General features: G+C 40.4%; 1 protein-coding gene across 1 annotated transcript in view; it reads left to right on the top strand.

Moving 5' to 3' along the window:
- Positions 1 to 13,184, top strand: part of midn (midnolin) — a 77,871-nt gene extending 64,687 nt beyond the window's left edge. The window contains exon 8 of the mRNA XM_061977811.1: positions 11,977 to 13,184. Coding sequence (XP_061833795.1) covers positions 11,977 to 12,239 — 263 coding nt within the window. The 3' untranslated portion in view covers positions 12,240 to 13,184. The remainder of the gene's footprint in view (positions 1 to 11,976) is intronic.
- Positions 13,185 to 26,995: the final 13,811 nt, after the last annotated feature.

The raw sequence follows: 26,995 nt of genomic DNA on the forward strand, positions 1-26,995 counted from the left end.
TCCGGTGCGACTTATACTCCGAAAAATACGGTATGTCATTAAATTAATGCGATGGCTCCTCTCCCAAGTAATGAATGGCAGTCACCACCTTGCACAAAACGACTTGAAATGAGAAATAATCCCTAAAGTCTGAAAAATTGCCGTAATACAGCATTATTCAAGTAATTGGACGAGAAAACAGGCGATAGCACGGACGCTCAGTGCGAGTCCAGCGCGATTAAAATGGCCTAGTGTGAGCACACCCTAAGTGCTCCTGGATAGCCTTATCAGTCGACACCTGGCGGCGAACTTAACGGGGACTTAACACGGCGGCTTAACTCTACTTCACAGAGGCCTGTCTCCATTCAAAGGCACTAACCAGTGAATATGTGTGCATGCACTTATACTTGAGACAGCCTCTTGAAAATGTCACATAGCTTGGCCGTCTCCAGAGAGCATTTACCCTTTTCCACTGCAAGTTCATGTGTGAGGGAGTTAGGCCTGGGTGGGGGGGGGATGTGCGCCGAGGGGCTAAGACAAGCGTAAATAAAAAAGCTTGACACACTCTGGCCGCCTGGTTAAAAGCTTGGGTTTTGAATGGTACTGCTGAGTATGGGGATTTTTCATTTCAGGCCTGTCAGGCTTGATTGTTAGATAAATTCTATTACTGAGGAGGGTGGATCCCCAAGCTAAAGCCATTGTGTAGGGACCGGGGGGGGGGACAGGGGCTGCATAGAGGGCACCGGGCTGAGCCATTGTGGGGCAGAGGAAGGGGAGGGCTTTGGGATTATAGGGGCTGCCTTTTAGTCCGTCTCCCACTGCAGCTGCCTTAGTACAACACAGAATAAGCTCCTGTCTCTCTCTCCCCGCCTTCCGGATCTCCTCACCCCCGCACTCGTCCCCTTTAGATTTGTCAGGTCACGTTAGCGTCCCGGCCAAGCCAAAAGGGCAGGGTGAGGAGGAATTTAAACCCCCACCTCGACCGTCTTCCGTTATCCAACGGTTGAGACTTTTCTCACACGTGCAGCCCCCCCGCCCCCGTTGGTGACGCAGTTTAACGGCGCTATCGAGCGAAAAGCCAGTCAAGCACATCAGGTGCCCTTTCATTGTCGACAAGGAGAGCCAGGGAGAATGCAAATGAAGTCTTAAAAGTCATTGAAGAGCGTGTGTCCCTGCAGGGCTGTCAAGCGCCCTTTCACTGGCTGTCACAACGCTCATTTTTACCCACCGGTTTGATCGGCACGGTGTCCGATTTGACTGTTTCTAGCTGTTTGGTGGCGCCGGGCTACTTTGTTTTTCCCCAGGTTCCGGCATAGAATCTCACGTTAAAGTCAATCATTCGATCGATCCTGAATATGAAATCATGGTCAGTAGTTTTAATGATTTCAACAACTAAGGCCCCTGCTATCCAGGGTAGATCCCACCTGACCTTATCCGTGTCCACACACAGACAATGGTCGTTTAAAGACCTACTGAAACCCACTACTACCGACCACGCAGTCTGATAGTTTATATATCAATGATGAAATCTTAACATTGCAACACATGCCAATACGGCTGGGTTAGCTTACTAAAGTGCAATTTTAAATTTTGCGCGGAATACCCTGCTGAAAACGTCTCGGTATGATGACGCCTGCGCGTGACGTCACGGATTGTAGAGGACATTTTGGGACAGCATGGTGGCCAGCTATTAAGTCGTCTGTTTTCATCGCAAAATTCCACAGTATTCTGGACATCTGTGTTGGTGAATCTTTTGCAATTTGTTCAATGAACAATGGAGACAGCAAAGAAGAAAGCTGTAGGTGGGAAGCGGTGTATTGCGGCAGGTGTTGTGCCGGATAACGCACCCCCGTCGTAGAATGCACCCCCTGACTGTTGTGCCGGATAACATAGCCGGTGTTTCATTGTTTACATTCCCGAAAGATGACAGTCAAGCTTTACCAATTAAGATTCCTAATAAATGACACTAGAATAAGCACACATTTGATTGGTAAATCATAGTGTAACGACCTGGAATGACACTTTATGTGTGGTGTTGGAGTTGTCCGACTTTTTGTGTGGCTGTAAACGCATCACTGGCTAAGTGCCATATGTGCAAGTGTTGGCGCAAGTGAGAAAGAGCAAGCGGCTGCTGTTGATATAACAAAGTTGGTTTTGGTCTGGTTTGTACTGCAGAAAATGACCAGTTTTGCTAGATATTATTTTTTTTACTAATGTTTTGGTGATGTGTTTATGGCCGACAATAAAGAGTTTTACTCAGTAAAGTGATCGATTGTTATGCGCTGATTTTTTTATTTGATTTTGTGCGTGGCATAAATTTGCCGTGCGCAGAGGACGCTTGAGCAGTGCGCAATTGCACAGGCGCGCACCTTAGAGGGAACGTTGGTCTGGATGACTCGCCTCCATATATCCAGTGGTTAGCTCCGAGTTACGAAACCGCTTTATTATGAAGCTGGCTGTGTGGGGCGCGGTCTTTCTGACGTCACTTCCTCTCCGAACTCAGTTAGTAAACAATCCATGAGTCCATACAAAGCTAAGAGCCGGAGATTCAAGAAAATACTCGGCGCACTTACCCGTGTAAGCATTTTTTGAGGAGGGGAACCTTAAACGACTAAATAATTATTTGTTTAAGGGATTATAAAGTGTAGACGTAGCCTTAGACTTATTTAGAATTGTTGAAAAATAGTCTCATATGGAACCTTTGAATTGCTCAGATGTATTTAGTACAATGAGGCACATGTTTGTGGATATTTTTAGTGCAAAATGCAAAGCTTTGGTAAAAGCAGAAGCTCCCTCCATGTTGTGTCCTGCACACTTCACCCTCACCGCCCTTTTCTCCCAGCCCTCCTCCTACTCGTGGTCTTGTTGCTGGGCCGGGCTGAAAGGCAAGGAAAGCTCACTGACACATCGATTATTCATACATCACCTCCTGTCTTTCTCGCTCAGCCTCTCCGGCTTCCACGGGGCCTGTGTCAAATAAGTAGAAGCAGACAATTGTTTATCTTATATCCCATGCACTTCCTGTGAGTCCTCGCCATCTCTCTTTCCGTCGCTGGGTCCGCCGAGGTTATTGTGTTAACGTCAGAGCTCTGCAGTCAGGCTGTGGGCCAGCATGCATGCATGTGTGTGTTGTGTCCCTCTTATCCAGCACTAATAATAGCCCTACTGTCATAAACATAGACTGGAGATCTCTGTGGCCAACTGTGTCCGGCCCAGCCGCCCAGGGCTCCGGTAGTGACGCTGATGAATGACCACACACACACACACACATTTTGGTGTAGCTCCAAGCACATTCCCAAAACCCTTCTTTCTTCTTCTCCTGTCCTCTGCTACCCTGCGCTCACATTAGTCCACAGCAAACTTTTTGACTTTTCGAACATACAACTAGTTTGGCTGCATTTTCTGTGCGACTGGAATAGTGCAGAATAGCACTGCAAGTTGCTGGCTACACTTTGGACGATTTAAAAAAATAAAAACAAATTAAAAGTAGTTTGCCCCTGCCTTCTCTACAGCAGGGGTGTCAAACGTGTTTTCATTGAGGGCCACGCCGCAGTCATGGCGGTCATTAGAGGGCCGCTTGTAACAGTAAATAATTAATGAATTTGCCTATGAATTTAAATATTTTAAAAAAATGTACGTAATGAGTAAAAAAAATCTACCACTGTTTTTTTTGCCAGACTTTTACTGTAAAATATATGGTGAGTTTTTGTTATTATTAATATTTTTACACATAACACTTTTTTTACAGTAAAAAAACAAACAAAAAACTGACAGCTCACCTGACTTAATTTTACTGTAAAAATTTTAATATTAAACAAAAAAATATTATGTAAAGAGTAAATAATATATGTGGATTTTACCACTGTTTTTTCCAGAAAAAAAACTGGCAGCTTAGTTGCCAGACTTTTACTGTAAAATACATGGTATTTTTTTTCATTATTAATATTTTTACAACATAACACTATAAATGGAATGTTATTTTGGCAATTTCGCTGCCAGTTTTTTACCATAATAAAATGTGGCACCATAAAATCATCAACTGTGGATTTTACAGTAAAAAAAACAAAAAAAACTTGACAGCTTACTTGACTTAATTTTACTGTAAAAATATAAATATTTAAAAAAATAAATTATGTAAAGAGTAAAACAAATATGTGGATTTTACCACCGTTTTTTCCAGAAAAAAAAGTGGCAGCTTAGTTGCCAGACTTTTACTGTAAAAAATAAGGTGAGGTTTTTTATTATTAATATTTTTACAACATAACACTATACATGGAATTTTATTTTGGCAACTCCGCTGCCAGTTTTTTACCATAATAAAATGTGGCACCATAAAATCATCAACTGTGGATTTTACAGTAAAAAAAAAACAAAAACAAAAAAAAACTGACAGCTTACTTGACTTAATTTTACTGTAAAAATTTAAATATTTAAAAAAAAAATTATGTAAAGCGTAAAAAAAATATGTGGATTTTACCACTGTTTTTTCCAGGAAAAAAACTGGCAGCTTAGTTGCCAGACTTTTACTGTAAAATATATGGTGTTTTCTTTTCATTATTATTGATACTTTTACAACATAACACTATAAATGGAATTTTATTTTGGCAACTCTGCTGCCAGTTTTTTACCATAATAAAATGTGGCACCACAAAATGATCAACCGTGGATTTTACAGTAAAGCAAAAAAAAGAAAGAAAAACTGACCGCTTACTTGACTTAATTTTACTGTAAAAATTTAAATATTAAAAAAAAAAATTAACTTAAAGAGTAAAAAAAAAACTGGATTTTACCGTTGTTTTTTTCAGGAAAAAACTGGCAGCTTATGCCAGACTTTTACTGTAAAATATATGGTTTTTTTTTTTTAATTATTATTATTTTTACAACATATCACTGTGAATATAATTTTATTTTGGCAACTCCGCTGCCAGTTTTTTACCATACCGTATCGAGAGAATGCCAAGAGTGTGCAAAGCAGTAATCAGAGCAAAGGGTGGCTATTTTGAAAAAAATTGAATATAAAACACTTTTTCAGTTATTTCACCTTTTTTTGTTAAGTACATAACTCCACATGTGTTCATTTATAGTTTTGATGCCTTCAGTGACAATCTACAATGTAAATAGTCATGAAAATAAAGAAAACGCATTGAATGAGAAGGTGTGTCCAAACTGTTGGCCTGTACTGTATGCAGAAAGTAGGTTGTAAATGTAACTGTGGAGCAAAATGTATGCAACATTTACACAAAAGCAAATCCCATACATATTATCAAGGCCACAAGGAGGTGTTTAAACAGTAGATAGAAATCATCATAGGTCCGCTATTAGCACACATCCTTGCTGATGTATATTATACATCAGGGCTGGGCAATTATTTTGACTCTGGGGTCCAAATTTAGAGAAAAATATGTTTCTGGGGTCGGTATATACAGTATATATATCTATCTATATACGTTAGGATTTTATAAAATCCCCTGACGACCAGGGAAACCTGCGAAACAGGCTTGTAGGGATGATACAGCTTCTGTGTTTTTTCCTGACCTAACGTATATTCCGCTATTGAGCACTGTATAACAGATAAACCACATAAACCTCGACTATATATCTATATATATATATATATATATATATATATATATATATATATATATGTAAGCTGTGAAAATCTGCTGTACAGTATGTGTGTTTGGGTCCTATTTTTAGGAACACTAATACAAAACCTCACAATAATGTCTGATTTTATGCTAAAAACGTTATGACAGACCGCCTTAAAAAACAGAATTTTTTTTTTTTTTACTGAATGAGACACCCAGAATGTACCGTATTTTCCGCACCATAAGCCGCCCTGGGTTATAAGCCGCGCCTTCAATGAACGGCATATTTCAAAACTTTGTCCACCTATAAGCCGCCCCGTGTTATAAGCCGCATCTAACTGCGCTAAAGGGAATGTCAAAAAAACAGTCAGATAGGTCAGTCAAACTTTAATAATATATTAAAAACCAGCGTGATGTGGGCGCGCATGGAGTCGTATATCAACATGGACGGAGCTGCGTGAAAAAAGCCACCCGGCCTCTTCGCGTAAACTTACCTTAACCACTCGCTCATCTTTTCTTCATCCATCCATCCCTTCGAGTTAGCTTTTATGATGACGCCGGCTGGAAAGGTCTCTTTTGGCAAGGTCTTCCTTTTGAATATCACCATGGGTGGAAGTTTCTGGCCATTAGCATGGCAAGCTAGAACCACAGTGAAGGATGACTTATCATTCCCTGTGGTGCGAATATTCACCGTACGTGCTCCCGTTGTATCCACAGTGCGGTTCACAGGAATATTAAAAGTCAGTGGAACCTCGTCCATGTTGATAATGTTCTCTGGCCGGATCTTTTTTTCAGCTATCTTGTTTTTACAATATGCACGGAAAGTAGCCAGCTTTTCTTGAAAGTCTTTAGGCAGTTGCTGTGAAATAGTAGTCCGTGTGCGGATGGAGAGATTGCGTCTTTTCATGAACCGGAAACCTGTCGCTTAGTAGGAGCCATTTTGTGGTCTTTACAGATGTAAACACACAAAGGAAATGAAACGTAATATCCGCGCGCTTCTTCTTCTTCTACGGGGGCGGGTGGTTGCTTACAGTAGAAGAAGAAGCGCTTCCTCTTCTATGGGGGCGGGTGCTTACCTTGGCGGTTGCTTGGCGTAGAAGAAGAAGCGCTTCCTGTTCTACGGGGAAAAAAGATGGCGGCTGTTTACCGTAGTTGCGAGACCTAAACTTTATGAAAATGAATCTTAATATTAATCCATATATAAAGCGCACCGGGTTATAAGCCGCACTGTCAGCTTTTGAGTAAATTTGTGGTTTTTAGGTGCGGCTAATAGTGCGGAAAATACGGTACATGAAAATAAAGAATGTGGGATTTACAATATTAACTATGAATGATAAAACACTGAATATTGACAACATATGAACGTCACACCCCCTCTCTATTGACATGTTTTACAATCGAGCGAAACGCAACAAAAATCCAACACACGCAATGAAATATGAACGTGAAGGGTAAACAATAAACCCACCTACAGTCTGATATATATGATACATCACTAAGCTTTAGAACTTTGGTGTAAAAATCTCCTCCCGCGTCTGTCCCTGACACCCGCATTTCAGGCTGACACTCTGTGGAAACGCTCCCCACCAACACTGCTTGGTGCCTCGTCTGATGCTGCGGCTTGACTTAGATTACCATTGTAACTAATTAGTAGGGATGTCCAATAATGGCTTTTTTGCCGATATCCGATATTCCGATATTGTCCAACTCTTTAATTACCGATACCAATATCAACCGATACCGATATCAACCGATATATGCAGTCGTGGAATTAACACATTATTATGCCTAATTTGGACAACCAGGTATGGTGAAGATAAGGTACTTTTAAAAAAAAATTATAAAATAAGATAAATAAATTAAAAACATTTTCTTGAACAAAAAATAAATTAAAACAATATAAAAACAGTTACATAGAAACCAGTAATTAATAAAAATGAGTCAAATTAACTGTTAAAGGTTAGTACTATTAGTGGACCAGCAGCACGCACAATCATGTGTGCTTACGGACTGCATCCCTTGCAGACTGTATTGATATATATTGATGTATAATGTAGGAACCAGAATATTAATAACAGAAAGAAACAACCCTTTTGTGTGAATGAGTGTAAATGGGGGAGGGAGGTTTTTTGGGTTGGTGCATTAATTGTAAGTGTATCTTGTGTTTTTTATGCTGATTTTATAAAAAATAAATAAATAAATATGGTGAAGATAAGGTCCTTTTTAAAAAATTAATAAAATAAAATAAGATAAATAAATTAAAAACATTTTCTTGAATAAAAAATAAATGAAAACAATATAAAAATAGTTACATAGAAACTAGTAATTAATGAAAATGGGTAAAATTAACTGATAAAGGTTAGTACTATTAGTGGACCAGCAGCACGCACAATCATGTGTGCTTACGGACTGTATCCTTTGCAGACTGTATTGATATATATTGATATATAATGTAGGAACCAGAATATTAATAACAGAAAGAAACAACCCTTTTGCGTGAATGAGTGTGAATGAGTGTAAATGGGGGAGGAAGGTTTTTTGGGTTGGTGCACTAATTGTAAGTGTATCTTGTGTTTTTTATGTTGATTTAATTAAAAAAAATTTTTAAAAAAAATGATACCGATAATAAAAAAATGATACCGATAATTACCGATATTACATTTTAACGCATTTATCGGACATCCCTACTAATTAGATGACCATAGTAAGTAGTATATCATGCAAAAGCGCAGATTCCAACCATTGAAATACTTTGTATAGTTCAAGACTTACGGTCAATTGAAAACATCACTGCACATCATAATGGCAGCTACAGTTTAAAGATCTAAAATAATTATTTTGGAATGTCCGGCGGGCCAGATTGAAAAGCTTAACGGGCCACATGCGTCCCCCGGGTCTTAATTTGCCCATGTCTGTTATACATAATGCTTGAATATTCCATGGTAACAATGGGATGCATTCAATGGAATGGATAAGGAAAGGGGGTGGGGGGAATGAAAGACCCCACATCATTCCAATAGGGGTGTTTGGGGGCGCAGGGAGGCCACAATCGATTGAGAAAAATTGCCACCTACGGCCTGATCCTTAGCCCCCAACCCTTCCCCTCAGTCCTTCCCTACACTCGCCCCAAGGGGAGGAATTCCTTAACCCCCACACCACCTCCCCTCTTCTATCCATTCCCCTTTTTCACACTGCCCCATCTAGACTGTCTCTGGGGAGGAGGGGGTGAAACCAAGGGGTTGTTGGGTCAATGAGCTGAGAGTAGGAAGCCATAAAGGAAGAAGAAAATTAAAAAAATAGAAGAAAAACCCAATCTCTCCCCGTCTCTCCGTGTACAATTTCCATTCGCTTGCATTTTCTATTGAAAGCCAATAGCGTTGTCCCGGGCTCAGAGATGGATGGCTGCACTAGAGCCAAGGTTTAATCAATAGCTCTTTTTAATTTACCATCGACCCACGTTAAAAGCTACTGCGGCGTGTGTGTGTGTGTGTGTGTACGTGTTTATACGTGCCAGTACGCCCGGGCGCTCCGGTGCGAGTCGGAACCTCCGTTGCACGTCCTGGCAGAGAGGCCTCGCTCGGCTTTATCGACATTGGAGCCATTTATTTGATTATTTCATTCCCAGACAGATACTAATGGAGCCGGCTAATAGATTGTGGTTTCGCTGCCTTCCTGCCTTCTGAGCCCGAAAAATACGGAGAAATGGAATTAGCAACTGTAAATACAGCATTAGCAGTGTAGTACAACAAGTCTACCAGCAGGGGTCAGCAGACTTTTTGTCCCGGGGGCCGCATTGGGTTAAAAATGTTGGCCAGGGGCTAGGCTATATATATTTATGTATATTAGGGCTGCAACTAACAACTAATTTGATAATCGATTAATCTGTTGATTATTACTTTGATTAATCGATTAATAATCGGATAAAAGAGACAAACTACATTTCTATCCTTTCCAGTATTTTATTGAGAAAAAACAGCATACTGGCGCCATACTTATTTTGATTATTGTTTCTCAGCTGTTTGTAAATGTTGTAGTTTATAAATAAAGGTTTATAAAAAAATAAAAAATAAAATACATTTTAAAAAAGCGCTTCTGCGCATGTGCATAGCATAGATCCAACGAATCGATGACTAAATCAATCGCCAACTATTTTTATAATCGATTTAATTAATATATATATATATATATATATATATATATATATATATATATATATATATATATATATATATATATATATATATACATACACATTAGATCAGAAGAAACACAAAGGCTATATCGTCCCCACAAGCCTGTTTCGCAGGTTTCCCTGCTCGTCAGGGGATGTTATTGAATTCAAGGGAAACCTGCGAAACAGGCTTGTAGGGATGATATAGCCTTTGTGTTTTTTCTGACCTAACGTATATTCCGCTCTACCCCGGTATTGAGCACTGTATAACGGATAAACCACAGAAACCTTGACTATATATATATATATATATATCCATCCATCCCATCCATTTTCTACCGCTTATTCCCTTCGGGGTCGCGGGGGCGCTGGAGCCTATCTCAGCTACAATCGGGCGGAAGGCGGGGTACACCCTGGACAAGTCGCCACCTCATCGCAGGGCCAACACAGATAGACAGACAACATTCACACTCACATTCACACACTAGGGCCAATTTAGTGTTGCCAATCAACTTATCCCCAGGTGCATGTCTTTGGAGGTGGGAGGAAGCCGGAGTACCCGGAGGGAACCCACGCAGTCACGGGGAGAACATGCAAACTCCACACAGAAAGATCCCGAGCCCGGGATTGAACCCAAGACTACTCAGGACCTTCGTATTGTGAGGCAGACGCACTAACCCCTCTGCCACCGTGCTGCCCATATATATATATATATATATATATATATATATATATATATATATATATATATGTCCAGGGTGTACCCCGCCTTCCGCCCGATTGTAGCTGAGATAGGCTCCAGCGCCCCCGCGACCCCGAAGGGAATAAGCGGTAGAAAATGGATGGGATGGATGGATATATATATATATATATATATATATAGTCAAGGTTTCTGTGGTTTATCCGTTATACAGTGCTCAATACCGGGGTAGAGCGGAATATACGTTAGGTCAGAAAAAACACAAAGGCTATATCATCCCTACAAGCCTGTTTCGCAGGTTTCCCTTGAATTCAATAACATCCCCTGACGAGCAGGGAAACCTGCGAAACAGGCTTGTGGGGACGATATAGCCTTTGTGTTTCTTCTGATCTAATGTGTATGTATATATATATATATATATATATATTAATTAAATCGATTATAAAAATATATATATATATATATATATATATATATATATATATATATATATATATATATATATATATATATATATATATACATATACATAAATATTCACATATTAGGGTTGTATGGTATACCGGTATTAGTATAGTACCGCCATACTAATGAATCATATTCGGTACTTTATCGCCTCTGAAAAGTACCGGTCCGCCACCTGACATCCACTGTAATGATACCAAGTACAATAGCGTATCTAGTCGATACTACTATGATTACATTGATATTTCTCTTATTGTCACAAAATTTTTCCTATTTTTAAAATTCATATTATGATTATAAACTCAGGAAATACGTCCCTGGACACATGAGGACTTTGAATATGACCAATGTTTTTTGGTATCAACTACTTGGCATCGGATCGATACCTAAATTTGTGGTATCATCCAAAACTAATGTAAAGCATCCAAACAACAGAAAAATAAGTGATTATTACATTTTAACAGACGTGTAGATAGAACATGTTAAAAGAGAAAGTAAGCAGATATTAACAGAAAATGAACAAGTAGATTAATAATAAATTTTTACAGCTTGTCCTTTATAATTTTGACAAAATAATAGAATGGAAAATTACACAATATGTTACTGTATATGACTAAATTAGGAGCCTTTGTTTGTTTACTCACTACTAAAAGACAAGTGGTCTTGTATGTTCACTATTTTATTTAAGGACAAATTTGCAATAATAAACATTTTTAATGTACCCTAAGATTTTTTTGTTAAAATAAAGCCAATAATGACATTTTTTATGGTCTCCTTTATTTAGAAAATTATCAAAATACATTTTGGTACCGGTATCAAAACATTGGTACCGGGACAACCCTAGTGTGGATGTAGATGAGGTGGCGACTTGTCCAGGGTGTACCCGGCTTCCGCCCGAATGCAGCTGGAATAGTCTCCAGAGGGACAAGCGGTAGAAAATGGATGGATGGATGGCTTATCTGATGTCATGTTTTCTTTACACATACAAACTAGTCGAGACTGGATCAACAGCTGGTATCAGCCTAATATTGCATACTATTATGTATTAACTGACCTTGTCCTCTCTCGTCCAGGTGACCGCGTCCGTCAAACGGAGAACCGCGCCACTCGCTGCAAGGTGGAGCGCCTGCAGCTGCTGATGCAGCAGAAGCGCCTGCGCCGGAAGGCCCGGCGGGACCAGCGCGGCCCTTACCACTGGCTGCCCAACCGCAAGGCGGGACGCAGCAACAGCAACAGCAGCATGTCCAGCGAGGGCTCCCTGGATCTGGACTTTGACGACTCCGTGTGGAAGCCCGACGTCAAGGCCGACCTGAAGTCCGAGTTTGTCATGGCCTGAGAGGGAAAGGATCAAACGTACTAACGGGATTACATGTGGCAGGATGATGGACCATGACTCACACTTGTAGACCGAAATCCTTGGACTGGAACCAGACTCCTCTCGTAAGGTCTCGCGATACCATTGATTGGTGGTGGTATTTGTACTTTTTGTGTGATAAAGCGCACTCTGGACAAGGACCAAGAGCTCCATGCTGGACTTCTGGACACAAGCACCAGGTGCCTCAGTGTTCTCCTGGAGAAAAAAAAACAAAAATCCCAAGAAACTTTATCGGGTTATCCGCGGCGGGCATTCTCACAAACTCATTAAGCAGCAGCAGCAGCAGCAGCAGTCCGGTTCTGACCTGTTACAGGGTGGTTAAACTTCTTTTTGTTGTTGTTGTTGTTGTTGTTGTTGTTGATGTCGTTGCTGTTGTTCCTTTTTCTGTTTGGAAACATACTATTTTATAAAAGAATACAAATGTAGCATTGTTCACCAAGCATTCAGGTTTTCATGTAGAACAGTTCAATGTGGATTTTGCACATGATCTTTGGATTTTTGAACAGTGCGCAGAAAGGAGGCGGAGCCTAATATGGACATATTGATCAACCTCGGCGACATAGGGCGGGGTTTCCCAAACTTTGTCCATCCATCCATTTTCTACCGCTCGTCCCTTTCGGGGGTGACGGGGTGGTGCTGGAGCCTATTACCACAAAAATGTATCATAAATTGACATATAGTATTACACCTTTTCCTTTTTCAGAAATCTGGTACATGTTAAACCAGGGGTCCCCAAACTACTACGAAGTAAAAATTTAATTATTTATTTTTTTAATATATATTTTTTTTCAATCTGTCATTTCAAATCCATTTTCTACCGCTTGTTCTTTTCGGTGTCTTCTAGCCGCTCAGGCAAATCATATTGTCGAAAAATGCATTTTCCCATCGATAACGTGACATCGCGCTCGGAAATATATATATATATATATATATATATATATATATATATATATATATATATATATATATATATATATATATATACATATATATATACATATACATATATATGTATATATATACACATATATATATATATATATATATATATATTTATATATACATATATATATATTTATATATATATATATATATATACATATATATATATATACACACGTTAGGTCAGGAAAAAACACAAAGGTTATTTCATCCCTACAAGCCTGTTTTGCAGGTTTCTCTGTTCTTCTGAGGATTAAAAAAAAAAAATCCCCCGATATATATATATATATATATATATATATATATATATATATATATATATATATATATATATATATATATATATATATATATATATAAACACACGTTAGGTCAGGAAAAAAAGCAAAGGTTATTTCATCCCTACAAGCCTGTTTCGCAGCTTTCTCTGCTCTTCTGAGGATTTAAAAAAAAAATCCCCTGAAGAGCAGAGAAACCTGCGAAACAGGCTTGTAGGGATGAAATAGCCCTCTTCAGGGGATTTAAAAAAAAATTCCCTGAAGAGCAGAGAAACCTGCAAAACAGGCTTGTAGGGATGAAATAGCCCTCCTCAGGGGATTAAAAAAACATTTCCCTAAAGAGCAGAGAAATGTGCGAAACAGGCTTGTAGGGATGAAATAGCCCTCCTCAGGGGATTTAAAAACAATTCCCTGAAGAGCAGAGAAACGTGCGAAACAGGCTTGTAGGGATGAAATAGCCCTCTTCAGGGGATTAAAAAAAACAATCCCCTGAAGAGCAGAGAAACCTGCGAAACAGGCTTGTAGGGATGAAATAGCCCTCCTCAGGGGATTTTTAAAAAAATGCCCTGAAAAGCAGAGAAACCTGCGAAACAGGCTTGTAGGGATGAATTAGCCCTCATCAGGGGATTAAAAAAAAAATTCCCTGAAGAGCAGAGAAACTTGCGAAACAGGCTTGTAGGGATGAAATAGCCCTCCTCAGGGGATTTAAAAAAAATCCCTTGAAAAGCAGAGAAACCTGCGGAACAGGCTGGTAGGGATGAAATAGCCCTCTGTAGGGGATTAAAAAAATTCCCTGAAGAGCAGAGAAACCTGCGAAACAGGCTTGTAGGGATGAAATAGCCCTCTTCAGGGGATTAAAAAAACAATCCCCTGAAGAGCAGAGAAACCTGCGAAACAGGCTTGTAGGGATGAAATAGCCCTCTTCAGGGGATTTAAAAAAAAATTCCCTGAAGAGCAGAGAAACGTGCGAAACAGGCTTATAGGGATGAAATAGCCCTCCTCAGGGGATTTAAAAAAAAATTCCCTTAAGAGAAGAGAAACGTGCGAAACAGACTTGTAGGGATGAAATAGCCCTCTTCCCGGGATTAAAAAAAAAAAAAAAAAATTCCCTGAACAGCAGAGACTCTTCAAGCTTGTAGGGATGAAATAGCCTCTGTGTTTTTTCCTGACCTAACTTATATTGAGCACTGTAAAAGCGGATAAACCACAGAAACCTCGACTATATATATATATATATATATATATATATATATATATATATATATATATATATATATATATATATATATATATATATATACAGCCCGGCCCCCAACCAAATTTTTTTTAACCCAATGCGGCCCCGAGTCAAAAAGTTTGGGGAACCCTGTGTTGAACACAGGAAGTAAACACTATCAGTGATTGCTGAGAAATGGAGACAGGATAGGATGAAATAAAACTGGCTTCTTCCTACCTCTTTTTCGGTCAGGTTGTGCAAATGTGATGCACAACCTGTTTTTAAGTTCCAAATAACTGAATTACCACAAGCTGCATATAAATAAACGATAACAAACACAAAATATGTACTTTTACTACAACCATCAATCAAATTGGCAACTTAAAAAGTCAAGTTTGGGAGACCCTGTTGGTATTATAGATTATTAACAGAAAGTGCTTTAAAGGGGATTTTACACACAAAAAATATGACATTTAATATGAGGGGGAAAAAAAATCTATTTTACTTCTATTCTGCTGTTTTTTAAAAGCAGCTACTAGTATGATAAACATCCATTGATGGCACGTGGTTCCTGGATCTTAGTGACTCATAGATTGTGTACAGTACATACTTGTGACAATTGGCAAAGATTTATTATTATTATTATTGCTAGGGCGTTTGATGATGTACATTAAGTTGGAATGCCCCCCCACCCCAAAATACATTTTTGTCACCAATGAAATCCTTTTAGCGATGATGATATGACATGTGATCAGTTACCTAGTGCCTCCACCGGGACAATGCATGAACATATCAGGTTCAGCCCTTTTTCAGTTTTTTTTTTTTTTTTTTTTTTTGCTGCTACACACTTGGAAAAATGACAGGAAAAAAAAAAAAACAATAGGTGCATGTTTTTTTTCCTGGGATGGAATTGAGAAATAAAGAATAGAACATGCATGAATTTCTGAAGAATATTGAAAAAAAAACAAAAAAACAATGCTGCTGTTTTGTCAGTAGGGATTTTTTTTTTTTTGTCATTTTTATTTGCGTACGTGTGAATCGGGTGGATGGAGAAACAAAAACGACGGACGGAGTTGAGAACATTCCTGTCGTGGGACTTATTAACGCACCGATGTCGCGCCCCCCGCCCACAATTGCACTCCCAAGAGATTGCATTGAGAGATTACTTTTTTTTTTTTTTTTTTGGTGACTTTTTCTCTTCTTTTTTTTTATTTTTTTTATTTTTTTTAAGTGGCCTTACCTTTCACAAAAAAATGGAGACAAAAAGTGTTTTTGCGTGTCGATTTGTCATCAAGGAACCATTTTTTTTTGTCGGGGGGGCATCTGTTGCTTGAGTGCTTTCTAGCAGGTGGAGTCTCTAATTATGTCAAGGCTTCTGTGCCTTAAAAATGTTGCCCTCACCGTGTTAAGGTTTTTTTTTTTTTTCGTTATTCCACGCACTGTTGGTCGTCGATCCACTAACGTCTGGATGTCCCCCACCTCACTTTTTCTCCTTTACGGCTGCAAAAAAAAAAAAAACTATTAAAAAGGTCGCCAGAGAGGTCCTATGAGGACAACATGCACTTCCTGCCCCCCCCCCACCCCCCCCACCCCCTCCCGTCCCTCAAACTTTACGAAAAAGGACAATTGACCCCTTTTGTCGAATTCTATTTATTTCTTTTTTCTATATCAGCTATACTGTCTGTGTGCCTCACTTCTGTATGAAATTGACAAAAAAAAAAAAAAAAAAAAAGAGAAGACGCATCACAAGTTTAAGTTCTTTCTTGTAGCTAACTTTTAAAAACCGAACCGGATTCCAGAATACGATTTTACCAATGTTTCTAGCTCTCGACCGGGTGTAGCACATGTGTGACTGTATTAATTTATGAAACCAAAATGGTAACTGTGAATTATGTATTTTCTTTGTTGCATTTTTTTTTTAGACTTTTTTTAAGTTGGGGGGCAAAAAAAATAAGAAAAGACAGCAGCTCTTTGCTTGTTTCTGGATTTTTTTTTTTTTTTTTGTGGAAATATACATAAAGAAAACAGAAAAAAAAAAAAAAAAAGGAAAATATATACGAATATATTTTTTTCTTAAGCAATACATTTCAGTGTGACTTGTGATAGAACATTTTCTTTTTTTAGGTAATAAATGAAAAAAGAGCCAAAATGAGAACACAATGTTGTATCCGTGAGTATTTATTACTGTTTAGTAGGGAATCCTAGAATCGATAAAAACTGAAATATTGAACATCCGGCTCATCAATAAATCAATCATCAATCAATGTTTATTTGTATAGCCCTAAATCACAAGTGTCTCAAAGGGCTGCACAAGCCACAACGATATCCTCGGTACAGAGCCCACATAAGGGCAAAGAAAAACTCACCCCAGTGGGACGTCGATGTGAATGACTATGAGAAACCTTGGAGAGGACCGCATAGGTGGGTGATTCCCCCCCCTCTAGGGGAGACCGAATGCAATGGATGTTGAGTGGGTCTGACATAATATTGTGAGAGTCCAGTCCATAGTGGATCCAACATAATAGTAAGAGTCCAGTCCATAGTGGGGCCAGCAGGAAACCATTCCCGAGCGGAGACGGGTCAGCAGCGCAGAGATGTTCCCAACCGATGCACAGGCGAGCGGTCCACCCCGGGTCCCGACTCTGGACAGCCAGCACTTCATCCATGGCCACCGTACCTGTGTCCCCCCTCGACAAGGGGGAGGGGGGAGCAGAGGAGAAAGGAAAAGAAACGGCAGATCAACTGGTCCAAAAAAGGGGGTCTATTTAAAGGCTAGAGTATACAAATGAGTTTTAAGATGGGACTTAAATGCTTCTACTGAGGTAGCATCTCTAACTGTTACCGGGAGGGCATTCCAGAGTACTGGAGCCCGAAGAGAAAACGCTCTATAGCCCGCAGACTTTTTTGGGGCTCTGGGAATCACTAATAAGCTCATCAATGATATCAATCTTGCCTGTAGTCCGAGTCCAAAATTTGGGAGTGACTAACATTTTTTTAGCACATTCCTAAAAATGTAAATAGTGGGGAGGCGAGGGAAGGATTATTACAGCCAGGAGCGTCAAAAGCGGGGATGCTGGGTTTAGGTAAAGTTGTAATATTAGTTTTTCTTTCATATCTAAGCTGTGAAAGATAATATAAATGTTAATATAGAATAAAAAATAGAAAGTTCAATAAGGTTTGTAAGACTACCTCTACCCTTCAATAAAAAAAATACAAAATGGTATATGTTCCACCTGGATAGCAAACTTACCATTGAGCACTATGACGTCGTAATGTCGTCAAAGCTCACCTTTAAGCATACACGTACAGCACAGGCATTCTAGAACAAGGATGAAGTAGTAGAAGACAGGTGAAAATATGATAAATCAATCGGTGGCAGCACCGGAGAAAGTTATGTGCAAGTTTGACTTTTGTATCAAATTGCACATAACTGTGGCGCGTTCAAAAAATTAGTCAGAAACAGGCGTCACTAGTTCTAAAACCCCCCGGATATGCACCAATACTATCAATCAATCAAAGTTTCCTTATATAGCCCTTAATTACAAATGTCTCAAAGGGCTGCGCAAGCCACAACGACATCCTCCGCTCAGATCCCACATCAGGGCAAGAAAAAACTCAACCTAATGGGAACAACGAGAAACCTTGGAAGGGACCGCAGATGGACCGGTGCAAGAGATGCCGAGTGGATATGGGTAATAATGTGAGATTCCAGTCCATAGGGGGGCCATATAATACTAATATAATCATAATAACATTTAGGTATTATTATAATCCTATGTGGCTAATGCATACTTTAAAAGGAAAGGGACAATTGATAAATGGATTATACTTGTATCGCAGTTTTCTACCTTCAAGGTACTCAAAGCGCTTTGACACTATTTCCACATTCACCCATTCACACACACATTCACACACTGATGGCGGGAGCTGCCATGCAAGGCGCTAACCACGACCCATCAGGAGCAAGGGTGAAGTGTCTTGCTCAAGGACACAACGGACGTGACTCGGATGGTAGAAGGTGGGGATTGAACCAGGAACCCTCAGGTTGCTGGCACGGCCACTCTCCCAACCTGCGCCACGCCGTCCCCATTTGACGGTTTTATAATCATATTTGAGTGAATCGTGACAGGTTAGTTTTACAAACACAGGATATTTGATGTTAATACCCAAAATGCCATGGACTCTGCATTGCTTTCTCCCTGAGCCAAGCTTGTGCCTGACTGCACACCTGGTACCACTGGCTTATGACAGCCTTGGGCATCGCAAAGATTGCTCCAAGTTGGTTTTACAGACACTGATATGATGTTATTGGGGGGGAGGAAAGGTGTCATTGGGGTCATCAGGTGGGCTCCCTCCTTCACTGGTTTTTCACTGACAATGCCCACTACACCTCTAGAGAGCTCAGTAGCAACTCCAAGCGTCCTAGGTATGCTCCCCTCTCCCTTTCCCCCTTAAGTATAAAATCTCATGGTCTTGGTCACTTCGGAGCCCAGCTGTAGTCTCTCCTCCTGATCCAGAGCCACTGGCTTGCTCGTTCAGCAGCACTGGACAGGGCTTTGATGGCTTGACGTTGGGCCTGGACCCGGATTCCCACGTTCTTCCACGTAGTTGACCTGCTCATGAAGCCTCTGCAGCCCACCTCTACAGGGAGAACTATGGCCTTCCAGCCCCGTTGTTCAGCATCCGCTGCCAACTCGGCATGCCGGAGCTTCTTGCGCTCTTAGGCATCACCCACAATATCCTCCCAGGGGACTGTCAACTCTATGATGTCGACGCTTTGGATGGCAGATGACAACATTACGAGATCTGGCCTGAGGCTGGTCGTGGCAATCTCCACGGGGAAGGATAGTTTCTGCTCCAGGTCAACAAGGAGCCTCCAATCCCATGCCGCTCCCAGCTGTTCGGCCTCTGCTTTAGGTGTGCAGGACTTCGGTTGCTTCTCCCTCTCGTGCACAAACTGCCTTGAAGATGCAGGATGACAGGAAGGCGGCAGAGCGTTGACCACCGTGCGTCGACTCTCCAGTAAAGCTGCTAGACACTTCAACACTTGGTTGTGCCGCCAAGTGTATCGACCTTGTGTAAGTAAGGCTTGTCTTGCAGGATGTGTTTCAGGTTTGCTGGAGATGGACAGAGGGGGAATGTGGGGTCTTCTCCGTACCACTGGCTGAGGTTCTGTGGTGATGGTAGGACGTCGTATGTGACTCGCAGTATGAAGCTGGTTCGAAAAGTTTCCATGTCCCAAATCTCTTTCCAGGAGAACTTATATGTTAAATGAGTCTCTCTTCCTGATCCAGAGCCACTGGCTTGCTCGTTCAGCAGCACTGGACAGGGCTTTGATGGCTTGACCTTGGGCCTGGCCCCGGATTCCCACATTCTTCCACGTAGTTGACCTGCCCACGAAGCCTCTGCAGCCCACCTCCATAGGGAGAACTATTGCCTTCCAGCCCCGTTGTTCAGCATCCGCTGCCAACTCGGCATACCGGAGCTTCTTGCGCTCTTAGGCATCACCCACAACATCCTCCCAGGGGACTGTCAGCTCTATGATGTTGACGCTTTGGATGGCAGATGACAACATTACGAGATCTGGCCTGAGGCTGGTCGTGGCAATCTCCACGGGGAAGGAGAGTTTCTGCTCTAGGTCAACAAGGAGCCTCCAATTCTGTGCCGCTCCCAGCTGTCCGGCCTACGCTATAGGTGTGCAGGACTTCGATTGCTTCTCCCCCTCGTGCACAAACTGCCTTGAAGATGCAGGATGGGAGGAAGGCGGCAGAGCGTTGACCACCGTGCGTCGACTCTCCAGTGAAGCTGCTAGACACTTCAACACTTGGTTGTGCCGCCAAGTGTATCGACCTTGTGTAAGGTTTGTCTTGCAGGATGGGTTTCAGGTTTGCTGGAGATGGACAGAGGGGGAATGTGGGGTCTTCTCCGTACCACTGGCTGAGGTTCTGTGGTGATGGTAGGACGTCTTATGTGGCTCGCAGTATGAAGCTGGTTCCATGTCCCAAATCTCTTTCCAGAAGAACTTATGTTATATGATTATTTAATATTCATTTTCAGACAAATTTGTATACACTTTTTAGGCACCTTTTAGAAAAAAATATTTAGTGGGTTTATGTTAATTCCATCTTTAAAAAGTCAATAACGTCATTAAGTTTTCTTTTTTACGTGTGTTTTTAAAAGCTGGCTTTTTAACCAAAGCCGTGCAATATTTTTTTTTTTTTTAGTGCATGTAAACATATCAAATGTATGTTTGGTGTGGCGATGTTGGGTTAGGGGTGGGAGGACGAATCCTTTAAGATTCTTTTGTATGACACCCAGAATCTGCTCATTCCTAATTACAGTTTACAGTTTAGGATCGGTGTAGGACAAACATTTTTGCAGTAGGTCTTCAATATAGCGAGTCCACAAGTGGTGATTTGAGTGGGTCCCTGGAAACTTCATTGGGTCCCCCACTAAAAGGGGCAGATGCATGTAGGGTGCTAAATTTGCATTGTATTTCAACCATTATATCCCTACCTCTTACACGTAATGACGTAACTGGCCGTATATTAGACTTCGACTTAGACAAACTTTATTGATCCACAAGAGAAATTGCTCCAAAAAATGAGTCCAAAGAAGCATGATCAAAGTCACCTGAAATGAGAACGAGGGCATTGGGGTGTTTGGGCTGTTGCCTAGCAACAGTGGCATGAATGGTGTCACAAGCAGCAACCACGTCTGCAGAAGGAGGGATGCAGAAGAAAACTCCCTTGGCAAATAATATGGTCGAATTCCAACAGCCAGAAGTTCGATGTCCGGCATACAAACACACTCCTTTACAGTAATATGTCCAGGATTACACCACCTCTCGTTCACTAAAATGGCAATCCCACCGCCTTTCTTCTTACCGCTCAGGAATGTGTCTCTATCCGCCCGTGAGGTTTTGAAGCCGGGTAGAGACGTGCTGTGGTCCGGGAAGTCCGCGCGTAGCCAAGTCTCCGTAAAGCACATGATACTGCACACGGCGTATTCCTTTTGAGTTCGGACGAGCCCGAACAATTCCTCCATTTTATTCGCCAAAGACCGCACGTTCCCCATGAGGACGGAGGGTATTGCAGGCTTAAATTTCCTTCTCCGCTCCTTCATATTTGTGCCGGCACGGCATCCCCGGCAATTTTTCCGTAGTTCCACGGGAATGTCCGGCCGCGATCCCCAGAGAGCGCAAACAGCTCCTCGCGCGTGTAAACAAAGGGCCGGCAGCTCAACTGATTAAAGCCAAACACAAAACGGCCCAAAAAGAAAAAGAAAATTATTATTTGCAAAAAAAAATAAAGTTTATGAGTTTGAACATCAAATATCTTGTCTTTGTAGTGCATTCAATTGAAAATGGGTTGAAAAGGATTTGCAAATCATTGTATTCCGTTTATATTTACATCTAACACAATTTCCCAACTCATATGGAAACGGGGTTTGTAATAAACTGCCTCTGTTCTGAAGTTCCTTATTTGTCTCTATCCTCTTGTTGTGGGACAGACCGGCTTGAACATGTACATGCATGATCAATTCTCCGCTGCTGCAATTTCTAATGCAAAGTAGCGCATAGTTCGAACTTATTGATATTTGCCCTGCTAAAAACTACAACATGGCTGACAGGTGCGAAGGGGGCTTGGCCTGTAGGGGGGGGGGGGCTTTGGCACGCATAAACAAGAACAAAATGACACATCTGAAGAGATAATCAGAAAGCAGCTTAAAGTTGGTCTGTAAAACTAAATCTAAGCAGAATTTGGACCAAAGCACCATTATTACATGTTATGCAGAACACAAGGAAGTGTTTTACATATACTGTATTTTCCGCAAACCATAGGGTCAAAATATTGCATAGATTATGTTTACAGTTCATCTTTAAGCCATTTTCGCTTCAGGATGCGTTTTAATTACGTGGCTCACCTTCGGCAGCGTCTTCTCCCCGTCATCTTTGTTGTAGCGGTGTAGCATGCAAGGACGGGTGTGGAAGAAGTGTCAAAAGATGGTGCTAACTGTTTTAATGACATTCAGACTTTACTTAAATCAATAACATCTCCTCATCCGTGACTTACTACTGCAACAACAACGGCTGAAATGTGTCCCGTGAAAAACCGTCCGATCGTAACTAATAAGTAAAGTTCCTTGGGTGAATAATGTAAACTCACCACACCGGTATGTTTTAGCGCTTTCATGATGAGTTTACTGACAGATATAAGTAAGAACTTTACACTACTTTATATTAGAAATGGCAACAGCGGAGAATGAATGTCCCATCACAAGAAGATAGAGAAAAAGAAGGAGCTTATCGACTACGGCGTCCTCGCGGATACGCGCAAATTTTCAGGACTTATGCAGATCCCAAATACAGATCAGCAGGTATCAGAAGTTGCTTTTGCATAATATTGCGAAACAAAACGCCAGATAATATGTCTTACCTTATACACCAGTGATGTCAAACTCAAATATAGAGTGGGCCAAAATTTTAAACTGAACAAAGCCGCGGGCCAAGTTTAAGAAATTAACCTTTTGATAGGGACCCAAACAAGTTTTGCATTAAATATTGTCAAGCACGGCTTATATAACTTTATAGTGACATGCAAAATTGAGTTTCAAATAATAATAATAATAATTAAAAAATATCAATGGCATATCAAATACAATTTAAATAAAAATTGAATGCCTCTTTACTATTTGCAGCCTTCTGAGGTAAATATCAACATTAACTTTTTCCACAAGCTAATAAATTTGAAAATAAAATAATGAATAAACCAACCATTCAGGACTTTAAACGGCTCAGTTTGCAACACACTGATCTAATCTGATGTGCCCAAGCCAGATACCTGCCATCTTTTCTTGGATTCTAGTGCGTTAATGTCGGGGCTCAGGCTTTGAGCTGAAGCAACCCTCATTATCGAACGAAGGTGTTCATCAGTCATTATTTCTCGTATTCCACAGTCTTGGGGGCGTGCCTTACAGGCACTGCTTTTAACGTACTCTACGAGCTGACGTCACGTCCGCTTTTCATCCCTTCTAACAACGTGCCGGCCAAGTCACAAGATTTGAGCGGCTTCTGTACGCACACATACGTAAATGCAACGCATACTTCATCAACAGCGATACAGTTTACACTGAGAGTGGCCGTATAAGCAACTTTAACATTGTTAGAAATATACGCCACACTGTGAATCCACACCAAACAAAAATGACAAACACATTTTTGGAGAACATCCGCACAGTAACACAACATAAAAACAACAGAACAAATACCCAGAACCCTTTGCAGCACTAACTCTTCCGGGACGCTACAATATACACCCCCGCTACCTCCAACCCCCCCCCACACACACACACACCTTGTAGTGTCCCGGAAGTGTTTGACACCATGTTATACACACACCATAATAATACTCGTATGTTGAAGCACAGTACAATCCATCAAGCGGTGCGGCTTCATAGCTTACCAAAGTCGTACTAAAACATGTTGATAGATTTTGGAGCGCCGTGTGTAGAGTCATATTGCAGTCTGCACGTATCTCTTATGTGCGACTGCCATCTACTGGTCGCACTTATCACTTCACCGTGTGCCAAATAAAATAGCTCCGAGGTCGGTAAGCACAACCAGAATTATTCCGCACCGAGTTATAAGGCGCACTGTGGAGTTTTGAGAAAATGAAAGGATTTTAAGTTCGCCTTATAAGTCCGAAAAATACGGTACAATAAAACCCTCAGTCTTGACTTTGAAGACCACTGATGAAGACACGAGTGCAAAACGCAGTTATCCACAGCAAAAGGTAAACATAAATAAAACCCGCTGCCTTTTCACAGCACAAGTATGGTGATGCTCGAGTCAAATTTGGAAAAAGTCATGGACTCTTTAAAATGTGTCTGTGTACCTATTGAGTGTGTTTTGATATGCCAACAGAAGTCTCATTGAAGACACATTTTCATGCAGACCTTTTCTAATGTTCCTGCAGCCAGGAGCTTTTCTCATGACCTTGCAGTCATACTGCAACTGTCAGGAGGCCTCTTCTGAGAAGCCTCTGCCTCCACACAACCAACCGTCTAACATTAGTGACACGCATGGGCGAGCGAGCGCAAACCCAGAGAGATAGAGAACGAGGCTCAGCTGCCACCACTAACTGAAACCCGGCGGTTCCAGTATGAGGAAAAAGCTCCATGCAGTCGGAAGGTGAGGTTTCTCTCTGTGATGTCAGATAAGACACAATCTCTAAAAAACCCCCCAAAAAAAAAACCCATAAAGACAGCTGCAAATAGACAAATGTTGTGTTGCAGCAAAGCAATGCTGTCTATCATTGTGATGTTTACGCCTGTTGTTTACATTTTCAGGTTTTCTCCATGGCAGACTGTGACGCTCCGGTGCTTCTCTTTCTCCCACAACAAAACACTACACCCACCTCTCACTGACAGGCAACAATATGTTTTGTCATTGACATAAATTGCCAAAATTGCGCCAGGTATTCGCTGCTGTCAAAAAAAAAAAAACGCATTCAATGGACAAGTTTTGTTCAAAACAATTTGTTTTGTGAACATGGCTCATACGATTCAAAACTAGACCGTTATTTATAAGGTACGTTGAATACAATTTTTTAATTGTTTTTTAAATCGAATTATTAATTAAGTTGAAAAAGTAAAATATTTAATTCATTGAAAATAATTAGGGATGTCCGATAATGGCTTTTTGCCGATATTCCGATATTGTCCAACTCTTTAATTACCGATACCGATATCAACCGATATATACAGTCGTGGAATTAACACATTATTATGCCTAATTTGGACAACCAGGTATGGTGAAGATAAGGTACTTTAAAAAATATTAAAAAAATAAATAAATAAGATGAATACATTAAAAACATTTTCTTGAATAAAAAAGAAAGTAAAACAATATAAAAACAGTTACATAGAAACTAGGAATTAATGAAAATGAGTAAAATGAACTGTTAAAGGTTAGTACTATTAGTGGACCAGCAGCACGCACAATCATGTGTGCTTACGGACTGTATCCCTTGCAGACTGTATTGATATATATTGATATATAATGTAGGAACCAGAATATTAATAACAGAAAGAAACAACCCTTTTGTGTGAATGAGTGTGAATGAGTGTAAATGGGGGAGGGAGGTTTTTTGGGTTGGTGCACTACTTGTAAGTGTATCTTGTGTTGTTTTTTATGTTGATTTAATAAAAAAATAAAGATAAAAAAAAATAATAATAATAATTTCCGATATTACATTTTAACGCATTTATCGGCCGATATTATCGGACATCTCTAAAAATAATAATACGATAACGCAACAAGTTGCCTTCTCTGCTGGCCTAACATAACCAGAAATCATGATCATAATTAAAGATAAAAGTATTTTTTTATTTACTTTCCCTAAATATCTAAAAGTATTCATATTCTCCTCATGTCATATTATGCTCCTTCCAATGCTGTTGTTTTTAGCCGTAGCCCCCACTCCCTCCCCTCTGTTGCAAGTCTCGAGATGTATGTTGTAATAAGTATATGTGCTTTGCTATGGAGGTTTTTTTCCCACTCCAGACTGGGCCCCCCTTAGGAGCCCAGTCTAGATTGTATTTTTTTACTCATCCTTGCCAAGCGTTTACCTTTTTCCCCCATCTTTTACAGGGAGCGTTCCTGTTCTGTAACCCTGTACACTGTTTGCTTGTCTAATCCTGAACGGGTTTGTGCTGAAAACAAAGTTACGTTGTACTTGTGCAATGACAATAAAGACCTACCTTTTATTTTTATTTTTTTTATTTTTTTTAAATAAAATAAAATAAGATAAATAAATAAACATTTTCTTGGATAAAAAAAAGAAAGTAAAATAATATAAAAATAATTACATAAAAAAATAGTAATTCATGAAAATGTTAGTGGACCAGCAACACATACAATCATGTGTGCTTGCAGACGTGTTGTCCATGTTGTGGGAACTAGAATATTGGTAGCAGAAAGAAACAACCCCTTTTGTGTGAGTGGGTGTGGATGAGTGTGAATGGGGGAGGGAGGTTTTTTTTTGGGTTGATGCACTAGTTGAAAGTGTATCTTGTGTTTTTTCTATGTTGATTCAATAAAAAAAGAAGAAAAAAAAAAAAGACCTACCTAGTTTTTATCCAATCAGAATTCAGGTAGCTTATGTTGCCATGCAGTACGAAATCTGCCCGATAGCCAATCAGATCACGAGTTGTTGTCAGTAAGGCCTTCTAGCTGGCCTAAGGTTGAACGTGACATTTACGCGTCATGTGATTGGATA

The sequence above is a fragment of the Nerophis lumbriciformis genome, linkage group LG18 (genome assembly GCF_033978685.3).
Source record: "Nerophis lumbriciformis linkage group LG18, RoL_Nlum_v2.1, whole genome shotgun sequence".
In the NCBI taxonomy this organism is placed as follows: Eukaryota; Metazoa; Chordata; class Actinopteri; order Syngnathiformes; family Syngnathidae; genus Nerophis; species Nerophis lumbriciformis.